General features: G+C 46.9%; 1 protein-coding gene across 4 annotated transcripts in view; it reads right to left on the minus strand.

The window, feature by feature from the left end:
* rgs9a (regulator of G protein signaling 9a) overlaps window positions 1-16,512 on the minus strand; it is a 73,035-nt gene that overhangs the window by 38,542 nt on the left and 17,981 nt on the right. For 3 of the 4 annotated variants that reach the window (XR_013801440.1, XM_079643685.1, XM_079643686.1), the window contains exons 4-16: window positions 8,705-8,755; window positions 8,320-8,426; window positions 7,516-7,567; window positions 7,315-7,373; window positions 6,608-6,684; window positions 5,662-5,743; window positions 4,725-4,787; window positions 3,732-3,761; window positions 3,504-3,565; window positions 3,141-3,254; window positions 2,514-2,629; window positions 1,943-2,030; window positions 1,163-1,301 (exon numbers count right to left, since the gene is read on the minus strand). Coding sequence is in view for 3 of the 4 variants with exons in the window: in XM_079643685.1 (XP_079499811.1) it covers window positions 1,163-1,301; window positions 1,943-2,030; window positions 2,514-2,629; window positions 3,141-3,254; window positions 3,504-3,565; window positions 3,732-3,761; window positions 4,725-4,787; window positions 5,662-5,743; window positions 6,608-6,684; window positions 7,315-7,373; window positions 7,516-7,567; window positions 8,320-8,426; window positions 8,705-8,755 (1,040 nt within the window). In the remaining variant the exon portion in view is untranslated. The remainder of the gene's footprint in view (window positions 1-1,162; window positions 1,302-1,942; window positions 2,031-2,513; window positions 2,630-3,140; window positions 3,255-3,503; window positions 3,566-3,731; window positions 3,762-4,724; window positions 4,788-5,661; window positions 5,744-6,607; window positions 6,685-7,314; window positions 7,374-7,515; window positions 7,568-8,319; window positions 8,427-8,704; window positions 8,756-16,512) is intronic. The other variant, XM_079643687.1, reaches the window with a different exon arrangement.

Consider the following 16,512-nt stretch of genomic DNA (forward strand, 5'->3'; position numbering starts at 1 on the left):
ACGAGTATAAGTTTCACTTTCATTTTTTATTTCAATTCCAATTTTGGTCATGAAGAATATGTTTCTCTTTTGTTCATAAAGCAACAGCATCAGAGCATGGTGCAGTGTCTCTAGATGAGTCCGTCGTTCTTATTAAACATCCATGTTGTAGTCCGTTGTATAGAAAACTGTAGTTTCCATAGTTTCCCCACAGCAGCAGACGCACACAATGACGTCCGCTGGCGCATCATAAACACGTCGGATAGTGAAAGTGCATTCGGATTCTCTAAAGTACCGCAGTCTCTTCTCCTAAGTCCTTTTGAATTCTCCTATCCACTATCCCTTAACCCCGTGACGTTTCACTCAGAGGTCAAGGAATAGGAGATAGGGTTAGAACTTAGGAGCTGATTTTTAAACTATCCGAACGCAACCTAGGTTCCAGGATAAATCACCATGGAGATCTAGCCCGCTAAAAAGTGAACCAGCTTCGTAGGACCGGAAATCCCAGAAATTATCTTGCTAAACGAAAATCCCGCTTCGTAGTATACCCCCCAGCTTCGTAGGACCGGAAACCCCGAGTTTTCCCTGAAGTTAGCCGGCTGAGCAAAAATCCTGCTTCGTAGTATACCCCCCTGGTCCTGACGGATTGACTCGGTGACAAGCCCCGTTTGGAATATTACTGGACTCTGCCATTGACAGTATTCTTAAAGACAATAATTCTGCTTGGTCTCGGATCCAACCAGTTTTACCTGGGAGTGTTATTTTAGCTATTTTAACTAGTATTGTCTACCTTTGTATTCTTACCTTGTTGTGTTTGACCATTTTTATAGATAGATCTATTTTAGTATATAAACTGTAATTTATTGAATATAATAAATTACCTAAAATCTGTCCTGTGGTACTCTATTCTTTGACGGTGGAAATTAGTTGCTGGTATAGAAAGGAACCTCACACTAGCGTGTGACACACATGCCTTAACTCTGGGCATTTAGACAAAGTATTGTCTGTATAATATATTGCAGGCCCATAATAATTAGGAACATACACTGTTACACTGTGGCCAAACAGGGAGAAATATCCTCACAATAATCAAGAAAAGCTTATTTCTAAAGATGAATGTTTTAGGCACTAATAGCCATGCTTAGACATGTTCGCTGTTGCTTCTCCACATCACACAGAATACCTTCTTCATGAGCAGGAATACGTGTGTCTGCGCGGCCTCAAGCACGTAGCGGTGAGGATGATCCAGGCCCTTCACCGTCAGGCCCATGGTCCTGCCATCAATGTTGATCCAGCGGGGGGCCCCGGGGGCCAGGAAGGTCCTGAACAAAAACTCCACATCAATATCTGGGAGGAAATTGGGGATGGGATGTTCTCTACTCACTGTGTTTGAAAAATTTGTTAAAGTCAACTTTATTGTCAATTCCTCTATTTGTGTGACACAGACATATATGTACATATACACACATTTAGGTATAAATAAATAAAAAGAAGGCACAACAGTAAATATTTGAAAATATGTTTAAAAAATAACAGTCATGGGTGTGATTCTAGTCTAGTAGATGTGATCAGACTTTTTTCTGACAAAATTCAAATGTTCCACATTGCTGTACAGTATGTGTTTCTTCTCACTGTATGAGGGAGGTTGGTGTGTGTGGGAAAAGTTGGAAAAAGCTGATGTGAAACAATGGGTTGTTTCATACAAAGAACATTTCCTCTCAGAACGTGTTGAAACTCACTCAGTGTTGGGTTGCTCTTTTCATCACATGTCAAATAAAGCCCAATAGGCATGTTCACAACAAAAAGGAGATATATATATATATTTTTAGAAGCAATAGTTTCTCACACACACACACGCACGCGCACGCACACACACACACACACACACACACACACACACACACACACACACACACACACACACACACACACACACACACACACAGTGAGTTTTCTGTCTTACTTGAAAATGGTCTCAGCTTTAGATGTCATCGAAGATGCAGTGCCCCACTTTAGTTCTTCAGCTGCCTCCCAAAATGCCAGGTTCTCACCTGACAGACACACACACTCACACACACACACACACACACACACACACACACACACACACACACACACACACACACACACACACACAGACACACACACACACACACACACACACACACACACACAGGTTTGTGATGAATATACAGTATAATTATGACATTAATCTTCTGCTACTGTACGTAGGATATAAGTATTGGTGAAGCCTGCAAACATTTAAAATAAGCATAACATCATTTTGCCCACTGAAGGTAACACCTGTGAGTACACTTTTACAGGACATTTACAAAAGGTTTATCTGAATGAAAACACTGAGCTGTGCATATAAACACAGTATCTCCTGTGTAAGCTGCATATCTTAAGATCTCTTTCTACATTCTATCCATATATTATAGCAACTGAATGCAATACAATAAAAAAATATTACATTCTACACAAGCGAGCCATAACCCCAACTGAGTGGTGTTTGATGTCATTTGACCCCATACCGCTGAACTCCTTCTTGAGGAAGACCTTGAAGTCGTCGCGGCCTCGCAGGTCGCTCAGCAGCTCGAACAGGCTGAAGGACCAGCGCTCCACACGCATCTTAGTGGGGACCTCCACTCTGGACACAAGAAAAAACGCTGGTCAGTAACATGTTGACCCATCTGTATGGATAACACATTTATATTACACATTAAACATTGTTTTCATCTGAACATATTGTACCCAAAGTAGCGACAGTAAAAGTGCAGATTGGTCCATTTCAGAATAATATATATGATATGTTTTATAATGATTGATCATCAAAGTGTTCTCAAAGCTGGTAAAGGTGCGGCTAGTTTGAATGACTTTGTATACGGCAGGGTGGCTTGTGAATTTACTCCAGGTGGAACTAAAGTCTGAGTAAACCCTTGATTAGATTTCACATCATTCATCCAAACCAAGCAAATATATTTAAATACTCAAGTAAAGCACAACTGCACAAAGTACCTCAATTACAATACTTGAGTAAATACACTTTGTTACTTTACTTCACTGCAGGTGATTATGCACCAATCGGAAAAATAATTACAAACATTATATTTAATTTGAGCTGAAAGATCCCATATTGCCCAGGAAAAGGAAGCCCTCACTGTCTCATGTTGAGCGTCCAGTACGTGTCGTTGTCGGTTAGCCAGGGGTTGCTGGGTAGACACGGGGCGAGGAAGGGGTCGTGGTTTTTGTAGGTTGCGACATACTTGTTCAGTCTGCGGAAACATCATTTTAATAATTATTATGAGACCAAAGTGCTTTCGTGTTTGCTTTTCCAGCTGCTCTGCCCAATGTGTTAGCCGTTCTTAATATCACAACTTATTTCATGTAATGAGAAGGATACAGATCACATAAAGATCTGAGAAAGTGTGCATGTGACTCTAACATGATTCGTCTTGTAACATTACAAATAATTAGTAACCCATAGAAAGATTCCAATGTAGATACAATAAAAAGGATCTTACGCTCCAAGGGACACGCTAGATTTGACCTTTGACCTCATGATAGCTTGTTGATAGAACAGGTTCTAAAATGAAAGAATAAAAACACATACAAAATGTGTTGTTGAATTGTGATTGTACATATACAGCTTCAGACCATCAGCTTGGGGAACATTACGTTGATTCAGGTGTGCTATGAACAAATCAATATTTCACGTGTATTTTAAAACCTCATGAAATAGTATGACTCACCATGCGTCTGTACGTGTCAAAAGGGATTTTCTGAGAGACAAGAAGACAAAAGCAGTGTTTATGTGAACAGTTTGTTTGGCTCGTAGTATTGTGAAAGCATGCTGCGGGTGAAACAGAGGAACATCCTGATGCTAACATGCTGATGCTAACATGCTGATGCTAACATGCTGATACACCTGCAGGAGGCTACCAGCACACACAGACAACGACAACACAGAACTGTCTCTGCAGGGGTTACACACGTATAAAACATTAAACAAATAAAAATGTACTGAATATTTGAGAAGATGAGACATTGGCTATGGTCCTGTGTAAACCATTACAAATAATGGTGAAGTGAAAGTTTAGGGTGTCTTTTGAAATGTTCTTGTTCTGCCTGATTTTATGCTGGAAAGTCAAATATCTAAAGAGACTGACTAAAAACTAAATGTATTTACGAGTTAAATGTACACAGGAATGAAACTGGGTGAAATACTGTGTGTAAATGCATGTGTATTTGTAACCCTTTCCTCTCATCTTCATCAGTGTAAGGAGAACTGTGAACAGAGAAAGAGGCACACAAGGAAACAGCCATGACATGGTTTCCCTTCACAGCAGGAGACATACATACATTACTAATATTCAAGACTTGTGATTGTGCTGGATCAGTGGTGAGGGGAGGAGAGGAGGGGGGAGGAGAGGAGAGAGAGGAGAGGAGGGGAGGAGAGGAGAGAGAGGAGAGGAGAGAGGAGAGGAAAGGAGAGAGGAGAGGAGAGGAGAGAGGAGAGAAAGGAAGGTTTTAATCTCCACAGATCAGTCGTCTAAGTGTTAAGCTCGTACATTTCTTAAAAGACCAGCTGACCTCAATCCACTTCATGAGAGTGTGTGTGAGAGAGTTTGTGTGTGTGTGTGTGTGTGTGTGTGTGTGTGTGTGTGTGTGTGTGTGTGTGTGTGTGTGTGTGTGCGTGCGTGCGTGCGTGTGTGTGTGCGGGGGGGTGTATACTGACCTGTTACCTCATCCGAGTTAGGATCAATAAGAAGCTCTAGACCGCTGTCCATAGCACTGTTAGTACGACGCTGGACAAACACACACACACACACACACACACACACACACACACACACACACACACACACACACACACACACACAGTGAATGATGGATGCAGATGATGTTCTGTTTGCCAGCTAATAGAGTCATATGTAGTGAACCCTGAAATGTTGAGAACCCCAAAGTGTTATGTTAGAAATGTATAGTAGGGTCTCCAGCACATAGAAACTGCCGAATGCTAACCTGCATATGTTGGGCAATTTGCGCAATTAGCATAAATTGCATAAATTAGCATTAATAAGTATATCCAGACAAGAGTTAAAAAATGGCTTGGCTGATTGTGACCGTTTTTGATTGGTTTTGGGGGTTACTGAGGATGATGGATCCATTTATGACATTTTCAGTATCATAAATTGCAGTTTTAACCAGAAAGTGGCCATATTTATAGTGGAGTCTTAGGGGACTCATAACTGCCATTTACGATCCTGAAAATGTCAGAAATACAAGCAGCATCCTCAATAACCTCAAAAACCACACCAAAACGGTCACAATCATCCAAGCCATTTTTTGACTATTGTCTGCATATGCTTATTAATGTTAATTAATGCAACTTATAATAATTGTGAAAATGCTCAATTTATGCAGGTTAGCATCCGGCAGTTTCTATGTGCTGGGGACCCTACTATACATTTCTAACATAACACTGTAAATCTTAAATGATGTTTTTTTGTTTTACTGACTTCCCCAAGTGTTAAACTAAGTCCAGTTGTTGATCCTAAACAGATCTTTAAGTGTTCTTACCCCGTTTACCCATACAGTACAGTGTGTAACACGATTACAATATAAACTGTGTGTATATCCTAATGGAAAGTTACTGTGTGGAACGAGGCACACACTGACCGGTGGTTTGTTCACTATCCAGTAGGCTCTCTCCTGGCAGTCAAACACCACACGGTCCGGCTTCTTCCTCTCCTTACCAGCCCTACACACACACACACACACACACACACACACACACACACACACACACACACACACACACACACACACACACACACACACACACACACACACACACACACACACACACACACACACACACACACACACACACACACACACACACAAACACACACACACACACACACACACACACACACACACACACACACACACACAGAGCAGCTCATTAATCAACATATCTAAAGCTCATTGTGTTTAGACCCCTATGGTTTCCCAGTAGGGGTAGTTTATCTATCTTTTTAGTGATATTATATTTCAACAGAGTCAAAGTCTGTTGCGGGACTCTGTTAAACAGATTGGTCTACATTTAAAATGACTAAAAACACTTTAAAGATTCCCACAGAAATGTTTTAAAACACATTTTCTCACCCAAAGTTTCAATTGCCATGTAGCAAACTCCTTGAAATGAAACGTAATTTATACTCATTGATCCAGAATCAAATACTGTTCTAACTGTGGCAGCGGGCCGTGGTTGATGGGAGTGGCTCAGCCGGAGGCTCGACAGCTCATCAGAATCAGGTAATAAGTCACTAAATAAAAGCTTGCTGGTAACCTGGTTCTGGTCTCTTTCAGTACGGCTGGGTCCTGAGAGGACCGACCTACACGGAGCCGCCTCACGGAATAGAGGAGGATTTTATTGTTAAATATTTTTGAGTTGTTCGGCCACCCGGATATTTTTGCAATAAACTTTGTTTGTTTTCACAACCCACCTTCCATCATTTGAAACCCCAGTGTGAGCCAGAGCGCTCACACTAACATTATACATTTACAAGTTTAATGCTGTACACAGGATGTCTCCTAATGAAAATGCCCCCTCACATACTTGTACTGCTCAGTGGCCTGCATCACGATAAAGTCCCACTTGTGGTTCAGCCATTCATGGAGGTGGTTGTAATGTGCCTGTTTAAAACACAAAGACAGAGACAATCATGCTGCTGTGAGGGAAGAATCAAGAGACCATATGAAGTTATTTCAGGAAGACTGGGTATACATGAATTCACTCCGCAGATGCATAATTATAATCAGCTCATCACGGGCGTTCTCTTTAACCTATTACATTTCCCCTCAATCTCCAGCAGCCAATCAGCATGCTACAGCCAAACTTTGAAATGGTTCTCCTCTCAGCTGTGATTTCAGGTGTTCATGCTGCGGCCTGCCTCCACCCCATCCACCTCCTTTCATCATATCCTGTGCCCAGGAGAGCGAACCTAAGACCTCATCACACCTCCTCTTCATCTCATCTCCTCATTAAATCCAGATATTCAACATCAGAACCAGTGTCTAGACCCCGGGGGGGGGGTTTCCTATATGCTCACGGCTGTCCTTCCCCCTTAAGCTATACGATATCAGGATCAGGGTCGAATCGGCGGCGGCGGCGGAGGGTGTGTGTGTGTGTGTCTATAGAAGGTCCAGTTGTGAGACACGGTTCGCCACTGCCATACATACATACATACATACATACGACAGCAGCACATTTGTTTTACGCAAACACACACTCAGTCACTGTTATACTTGCTGTTAAACACAAACCTGTTCGTAGGGTTCCAGCATGCCTTTTTTGCGGATGTTCCTCTTTGCCAGGTAAATGGCTGCAGGCAGACAAACAAAAGATGTACGAAGTGTACAATTGATGTTATTAACCATAATCCGTTAGAAACACCAGTTTCACATGAGAGTCCAGTCTACAGAAAGGTTAGGGTTATCTTTCGGTAATAATACGACTGCACCCACCATAGTCGGAGTCCTCTGCAACCCATTTCTGTGTGGGCCAAAAGTATGGGGTCTGAAAGGGTTTAGATTAGAAAGTCAGCATTTGTAATCTTCAAGAGATGTATGAATAACATTTGCATGAACACCTTAACATCTGATAAAACGATGCACACACTGCATAGTTCAGATCTTTGCTGTACACAAGATGAACATAGCAATATTATTATTTTTGCTGTTAGCTTCAGGCTCGGCTACGGTCCAGTTTTATTTTCTTCCTACATTTCTTACATTCATTGTGCAACATCGGCTTGTAACACGGTTTGTGTATCATGAGCAGCTTTATGTTACAATGTAAGGTTTATATGGAACTATGGTGGTTTTTAACTGCAGATGGTTGTTCTGCTACAGAACACATGGAGCCAGTAGACTCTTATACATGACCAAAACAAAATACACAGGCAGAGTAGACAGAACGGATTCCTCACTAACCATGTTTTGAGTTGGGATTTAAATAAACTAAACGTAGTCTGGTCTCTGATTGTAGATGGGATTGAGTTCCATTTCTGTGCAGCTCTAACAGAAAATGAAGACTGACTGAAAGAACTGTTCCTGAGTGGAATAACGCAATCTCCTCTCGCTGCACCTCTTGTTATCCTAGTTGCAGTTGTACGCATGATAATAAACTGTCTAAGAGGAGGTGAGGTAAGGCCGTGGACAATCTTGTAAAAAAGGCAAGCTATACTATTTGAATCCTGTACCCTAATGTGTTTAAAATAATGCATCAAGGATTCTTATAGGCACCAAAAGAAGAAGTGAGTACAGTACCTGGAAGCGGTAGAGGCTGGAGTCGTTGCACATCACCAGCTTCCTGTGGTTCTGCAGAGGGTAGATGTAGCCGTAGGCCGCCAACATGGTGCCAAAGGCCTCACTCTCTGCACCACACAGTGGGGAGAAACTAATGATGAGGCAGTCAATGACATGTGGATACGTTTTTATTTAACCAGATAAAAGCATCGAGATAAAATCTCATTTTCAATGCTGACCTGGCCATGAAGGCAGCAACGTTACACATAACACAAACATATAAAACACAGAGAACATAACTAAGAAAACAAAAGACGAAAAAGCAGGATACGTTTTAGATTGAAATAACTGACATGTGGAGTGACATGTTTTTAGAAACCAATCTTGGATTTTTATTGTAATATACCTTCTGTAGTGGACTTCATCTTGTTGGTAATCCATGCAATGATGTCTTTACCTGTGATGAAACAGAGAGAAGCTCACACACTGCACACACTCGGTGTTACGGTGGGTGAAGCAAGCAGGACCCAAATGCAGATTACACTGATATTGCCTTTATTTCAAGGATAAAATAATAACTTGGACAAAACAGAACACTCACCGGTGAACTCAGCCACAAACAAAAGACGAACCAACACTGAACACAGGAAAAGACAAGACTAAATACAGGGAGGGGTAATCACAAGACGAGAAACAGCCGGGCAGGGGACTAGGCCACGCATCACTAGGCCACCAGGGTGGGTGGAGGGGATCAGGAGGACGGGATTTTGGGTTGACAGCCCAGGAGCACAGCGGAGGACCCGGAAGGGATCTTGGGCGGACGGCCCGGGGGCAAGGCAGAAGCCGAGAAGGGGGACTCGGGCGGACGGCCCGGGGGCAAGGCAGAATCGAAGGTGGGGGTCTCGGGCGGACGGCCCGGGGGTAAGGCAGAGTCCATGGTGGGGCGAAGGCCCCGGCAGGAAGAGTCAGGGGGCCGGGCCCGAGGGCGAAGACCGCGGCTCTCAGGGGGCCGGGCTCGAGGGCGAAGACCAGACAGCTCCGGAGGCCGGGCAGGACCCGGTGTTGGCCGAACAGGAGCCGGAGCTGGTGGGACAGGCTTCGACAGGATCCCCCACGGAAGAGGACCAGGAGTTGGCAGGACCCCCGGCGAGACAAGTGATGGCGGGGCCTCCAACGGAACAGGACAAGGGGTTGGCAGGACCCCCGGCAGAAGAGTTGTCGGCGGGACCCCCAGAGGAACAGGACATAGGATTGGCAGGACCCCCGGCAGGAGAGTAGTCGGCGGGACCTCCAACAGGAGTGGACATGGAGCTGGCAGGACCCCCAGCGGAACCTCCAACGGCACAGGAAATAGGGTTGGCAGGACCCCCGGCAGAAGAGTAGTCGGCGGGACCCCAACGGGACAGGACATAGGATTGGCAGGACTCCCGGCAGGAGAGTAGTTGGCGGGACCGCCAACGGGACTGGACATGGAGCTGGCAGGACCCCCAACGGAACCTCCAACGGAGCAGGACATAGGATTGGCAGGATCCCCGGCAGAAGAGTAGTCGGCGGGGCCTCCAACGGGACAGGACATAGGGTTGGCAGGACCCCCGGCAGGAGAGTAGTCGGCGGGACCCCCAACGGGACAGGACATAGGGTTGGCAGGACCCCCGGCAGGAGAGTAGTCGGCGGGAACCCCAACGGGACAGAACACAGGATTGGCAGGACCCCCGCCAGGACCTCCAACGGCACGGGACATAGGGTTGGCAGGACCCCCGGCAGAAGAGTAGTCGGCGGGGCCTCCAACGGCACAGGACACAGGGTTGGCAGGACCCCCGGCAGAGGAGCAGTCGGCGGGACCTCCAACGGGACAGGACATAGGGATGGCAGGACCCCCAGCGGAACCTCCAACGGCACTTCAGTAGGGACTTGAGTTGGGAATTGAGTAGGAACTGGAGAGGGAACTGGAGAGGGGACTCGAGAGGGGACTCGAGAGATGACTTGAGAGGGAACTCGAGAGGAGACTTGAGAGGGGACTTGAGAGGAAACTGGAGAGGGAACTCGAGAGGGGACTCGAGAGGGGACTTGAGAAGAAACTGGAGAGGGGACTCGAGAGGGAACTTGAGATGGGACTACAGTTGGGACTTGAGAAGGGACTAGAGAAGTGACTAAAGGAGGGTCTGGAGAAGGGACTAGAGATGGGACTAGAGAAGGGACTAGGGAAGTGACTAGAGGAGGGACTTGAGAAAGGACTTGAGAAAGGAATTGAGTAGGGACTAGAGAAGGGACTAGAGTTGGTACTTGAGAAGTGACAAGAGAAGGGACTAGAGGGGGGACTTGGGAAGGGACTAGAGGAGGGACTAGAGAAGGGACCAGAGATGGGACTAGAGATGGGACTATGGCAGCTGGGGCCAGAGCTGGGTCTGGAACCATGGCCGCTGGGGCCGGAACTGGGGCCGGGACCATGGCTGCTGGGGCCAGAACTGGGTCTGGGACCATGGCTGCTGGGGCCAGAACTGGGGCCGGAACCATGGCTGCTGGGTCTGGAACCATGGCTGCTGGGTCTGGTACCATGGCTGCTGGGGCCAGAACTGGGTCTGGGACCATGGCTGCTGGGGCCAGAACTGGGGCCGGAACCATGGCTCTTGGGGCTCGGGCTGCTAGCCTGGCCTTGCGACTCCTTCTTTTAGGAGCCGTTTGGAGGCTTCGTGGACCTCCAAAAGCCAGACGAGTTCCAGAGAACGGCTCCTGGACAGGAGCAGGAGCTGGGGCAGAAGCAAGGGTTGACTCCAAACGGACCACACCGATGCGTGTGGTGTCATAAAGGGAATTGGGAGGCAGAGAGCTAGCATGCCTGAGGCTAGCAGGCAGGGGATAACACACCGAGAGGAACTCCAAAATCCAGCCAGGTAAGAATCTCACCAAGCCTGGTTTCTCCATACTTATCTGGCCCACCTCTGCCAGAGCAGCCTCTCGCTGCTGAACCCCGGACGATCCCATCCATCGATCAGAGCAGATAGCCAAAGAAAAGGTAAATTCCAACAATTCCTGCTCAAAAGGATCTGCTGGGCCCATATTTGGTTAGTTCGTACTGTTACGGTGGGTGAAGCAAGCATCACCCAAATGCAGATTACACTGATATTGCCTTTATCTAAAAGATAAAATAATAACTTGGACAAAACAGAACACTCACCGGTGAACTCAGTCACAAACAAAAGACGAACCAACACTGAACACAGGAAAAGACAAGACTAAATACAGGGAGGGGTAATCACAAGACGAGAAACAGCCGGGCAGGGGAGGAGAAACTATAGGTTACTTACGTAACCCCAGTTCTCAGAGTAACATGAAGTGAGATGTCTCACTATGGGATGCGCCTCAACGCGTATGCCAGGGCTATTCAACTACACATTCAGTTGGGCCAGATTTTATAACTACAAAATGCAGCTGGGCCAGACATTCAGCGGCCTGTAAAAAGCGGGTAGTGACACATTTTAAACCAACACATATTACTGCGATGAAAAACATGCCATTTTTATTCATTGTTCATCTAACAAAGGTAGGTCAAAAAGTGCATAAAAACACAACAAATTAGCATTAATTTAACAGAATCTGAAAAAAAAGTGCACAGTTGCAGCATTACATTTGTTTGCTTTAGAAGTCAAATATTCAGGTTAGTTTTTTTGAACCAGGCACATCACAAAGTGCATTTACTGAATAAAATAATAGCAGTCTTAATAAATGTCCTCACATACAAAAAAAACAGCTAAAGAGCTCCGAATGAAACACAAAGAGGTAGTACTGAAGCAATAATATTTTTTCACTTTTCAAGTAATAACAAAAAAATCATACGTTTTGGTCACATTTGACCCAGACCCATTACAAAGTGCATTTAAATGAATACAGAAAGAACTGTCAAACCCTTCAGTGCACAAACCCAGCGCCGTATAGACTCTATATGGCGCTGCACAAACCCATAACAAGGGACACGGGTAACTATATGAATGAATACTACACTACACGTCTACTATAGTAAACTAGGTGCTTACTATCACCTCATTTGTGATTTGTCATCGCTGACTTTCTCAATGGGAGAAGGGACATTTTTTGTTTTGAACAAGAGCAGTGATTTTTGGCTCATAGGATGACAATGCAATCCTAAGACTTTGGTGAAGAGTGCTGTCAGTCAGGGAGCAGCGAGTGCTACTTTTGATTGAGTTCATGTGTGAAAAGCTTGATTCACATGTGTATGTTGATCCAAACATACTGAGCACAGAGATCGCTACTTTCTGAACATTAGGGAACTGCTGTTTTTTGACATCACTCCAAAACTTCGCTGGCCCGTTAGTGCGCTGCATGTCAATAAGTTCAAGTGTATATTTCCCCTTGTTGATGCAGGGGACCACTTCCTTTGCTCTGGTTGATACGTCCCTCTCTATGGCAACAGTGAAGGGGTCTCTGGCAAAGCCCATCATCACCTCTGTGGGCAGAGCAAGTCCATAATCGACCGGCAAAGTTCTCTTTCAACCTCGCAATGAAATCTGTCATCACATCCGTGATTTGTGCCGGAGATGTGATGTGTTTGGGGAGCGTCGGAAAATGCAGCATCCGACCCGTGCTCAAGTTGGTCGCGAAAAGGACCAGCTTGACTTGGATCATCTGCTCCACAAGATAAATGACCGTTTTGTCTCTGTTTACGCTTCAGAGTTGAGAGAGACATGTTTTAGAGTTGCTATCATAGGACCACCGTTACTAGCACCACTAGATGTACTTTCAAAAAACATGCTGCGTTCTGGTTTGGTGGTTTCTATGCAACACGGAGTGTTGCGTTCATGTTCTGTACTAGTGTAGGAATTTGGCTACGGGAGGCTGGGCCACTCGGGAGTTGGTTCTGGGCCGCATCTGGCCCGTGGGCCGCCAGTTGAATAGGCCTGGCGTATGCAAACAGAAGCATCAATCTCATTACGCCAATCTTGATTGGCTGGTGATCTTGACGTCTACGTCAGGGAATCCACCCACCCTATAAGTAGCTTGCGCTACGACGCAGCGTCGTTCAAAGTAAGCACCTCTTCTCGCTTCGCCTTAGCAAGAAGGGCCGTCGGTGAGACATCTCACTTCATGTTACTCTGAGAACTGGGGTTACGTAAGTAACCTATAGTTCTCATTCATAACACTCCGTTCGATGTCTCACTATGGGATATTGAAACTCCCGTAGTGCTAGACATGCTTATCTCGAAAATCACCAAAACAACCAGATCTTAACAGGTAGAACCCTGTCTCAACACGGGGCCCAGCACTGCGCGGGGCCACACTTGGAGCAGAGACATCTAGCCTGTAAAAGCGGACAAAAGTGAGCGGTGAGGACCAGCTCGCTGCTGCACAAATGTCCTGGATGGAAACACCCTTGAACAAAGCCCAGGATGTAGCCAGTCCACGAGTAGAATGAGCACGCAGGCCCGTTGGTGCCTGCAAACCCTGACTCGTATAAGCCAGAGCAATCGCTTCCAAAATCCAGTGGGAGAGCCGTTGCCTGGTAACGGGCTTGCCCTTCTGAGGGTTAGCCCAGGATATAAAGAGTTGGTCATTGCAACAAAACTCTTTTGACCTGTCCATATAGGTGCGTAAAGCACGAACTGGACACAGCAAATTCGGCCGCTGTTCCTCAGAGGAACACAGTGGCGGAGGAAATGCCACAATGTCAATGGGGGTACATGAGCCAACCACCTTAGGTATAAAGGCAGGGTTGGGCTTCAGCAACACTCTCGTTTGCCCCGGGGCAAACTGAGTGCATGAAGGATGTACAGAGAGCGCATGAATGTCACTGACTCGCTTGGCAGATGCCAAAGCCAGTAACAGCCCTGTCTTCAGTGACAGGTGTTTCATGTCAGCTTCTTCCAGGGGTTCAAATGGAGGTCGAGTGAGCCCATCTAAAACCACTGCCAAGTCCCATAAGGGCACCAGTGACCTGGAAACAGGGAGGAGCCTGCGAGCCCCTTTCATAAAACGGCAGACCAAAGGATGTTGGCTAGCCGTCTTTCCCTCAAAGCCCACATGGAATGCAGCAATAGCAGCCAGGTACACTTTGATCGTAGTGAAAGCTCTGTGTTTATCAATTAGGTCCTGTAGAAATGATAAAATCACCCCGACAGGACATTGAAAAGAGATGTGTCCTTTCTTAAGGCACCACTCCTCAAACACCCTCCACTTACAGTCATAGACAGTCCTGATGGAGGAAGCTCTTGCACTCTGAATAGTGTTTATCACCATCTGAGGGAGCCCCACTGTATTCAGATTGTACCACTCACGGGCCAGGCCCATAGTGCCAAGCTCTCTGGGTGTGGGTGAAAGATCGTCCCCCCCGCCTGAGACAGTATGTCCCTGCGTAGTGGGAGCTGCCACGGCTGCCCGCACAGCAGCTGATATATCTCCGCCAGCCAGTACATTACAGGCCAGTGCGGAGCTATCAGGATCAGTGTGTGGCGTTGTTCTCTCACTCTGGCCAGAGTTGTGGGTATCAGAGCCAGGGGTGGGAACGCGTACAGAAGGACCGGAGGCCAAACGTGCGCGAGCGCGTCCACGCCTAACGGTGCGTTTAAATGAACAGCTGACATTGAGCACTTTCTTTTGATGCGAACAGATCTACCGCGGCTCGGCCGTAACGCACCCACAGCTGACTCACAACCATTCGTTGTAGAGTCCAGTCTGCATATAGTGGTGCACCTCTGGACAGCAGATCTGCCCCGAGGTTCATCACTCCTGGTACGTGTGTCGCTCTCAGAGAGAGGAGACGTCCGCAGCCCCATAAGATCAGTTTGCGTGCCAACATGTGTAACTGGAGAGAACGCAAACCCCCTTGGCGGTTTATATACGATATTGTGGTCGTGTTGTCTGTCCTCACGAGGACATGATGTCGTCTGAGAAAAGGCAGAAAGCGTTTTAGGGTGAGGAACACCGCTAAAAGCTCCAGATAATTTACGTGTGACCGTTGGAGGTCTCTGCTCCAGGTCGACCTTCGTATATACCCCCCCAGCCCGTCAGACATGCGTCTGTGGTGACCACCTTCCGCGATAGGACAGCACCCATAGGCACGCCCCGTACTAGAAAAGTCGGGTGAAGCCAGTGGCGCAGTGCCATTACGCATTTCACAGTGACCATCACTCTCCGCGCGCCATGACGCGCGGGGTCCAGTCTGAGGGCAGCTACCCAGCGCTGAAACTCCCTCATGTGTAAGCGTCCCAGTCGTACCACCAGGATGGCTGACGCCATGAGCCCCAGTAACCGCAGACATGATCTGAAGAGAACATATTTGCGTAGCCGGAAATGAGCAAGGGAAGCTCTGACGGCTTTCACTCTTTCTGCTGACAGGCGGGCTGTAAAGGGCACCGAGTTCAGGTGTAGGGCAAGGAAGAGTACAGTCTGGGCTGGGGACAACATGCTCTTTTCTGTGTTTATTACGAAACCCAGATCGAGCAGGTGTTTTACGAGGACATTCGTCTGCGTAATAGCCTCTTGCTCCGACTGTGCGAGAAGCAGCCAGTCGTCCAGATAAGTTGCCAAGCGAATACCCTGTTGTCTTAATGGGGCTATCGCGGCTTCCGTACACCGTACAAACACTCACGGGCTGAGAGACAGACCGAAGGGAAGTACTCTGTACTCGTAGAAGACACCCTGAAAGGCGAACCTCAGATATTTCCTGTGTGGGTAATATACTGGGATGTGGAAATACGCATCTTTCAGGTCGACTGGTGTGAACCAGTCGTTTTGGCGCACGAGACGCAACAGAGATGTGTGAGTGAGCATTCTGAATTTTTATCTTTTGAGATATTTATTCAGAGCTCTCAAATCTAGTATAGGCCGAATTCCGTTCCCTCCCCGTTTTGGGAACGAAAGGGCGGTCTCTCCACGAGACCGACACCTCGTCCAGCATCTCCGGAAAGACTGGAAGGAGCTGCCTCTTCGTCCTCGCTGCTTGGGGGAATTGCTTCCCCTCGTAGCGAGATCTGGAGGTCTCCTTGGCCACTTCAGGCCATGGGATGTCCAGCCTGGACGCAGCGCGTTGACACACGGCCTGCAAGTCCATACTTAGGCAGGGCGAAGCTGGTGTGCTTTCGCCCGGGAGAGCGGACATCGCTCCCGGCTTTGCAGCCTGAGCCGATGACACGAAGATGTCATCCTCGTGCTCATCCGAGTCGGACAGGAGGAACTCAGAGGCATCCTCTTCTTCCTCCATAT

The sequence above is a fragment of the Notothenia rossii genome, assembly GCF_949606895.1.
Source record: "Notothenia rossii genome assembly, chromosome: 8".
NCBI classification, from domain to species: domain Eukaryota; kingdom Metazoa; phylum Chordata; class Actinopteri; order Perciformes; family Nototheniidae; genus Notothenia; species Notothenia rossii.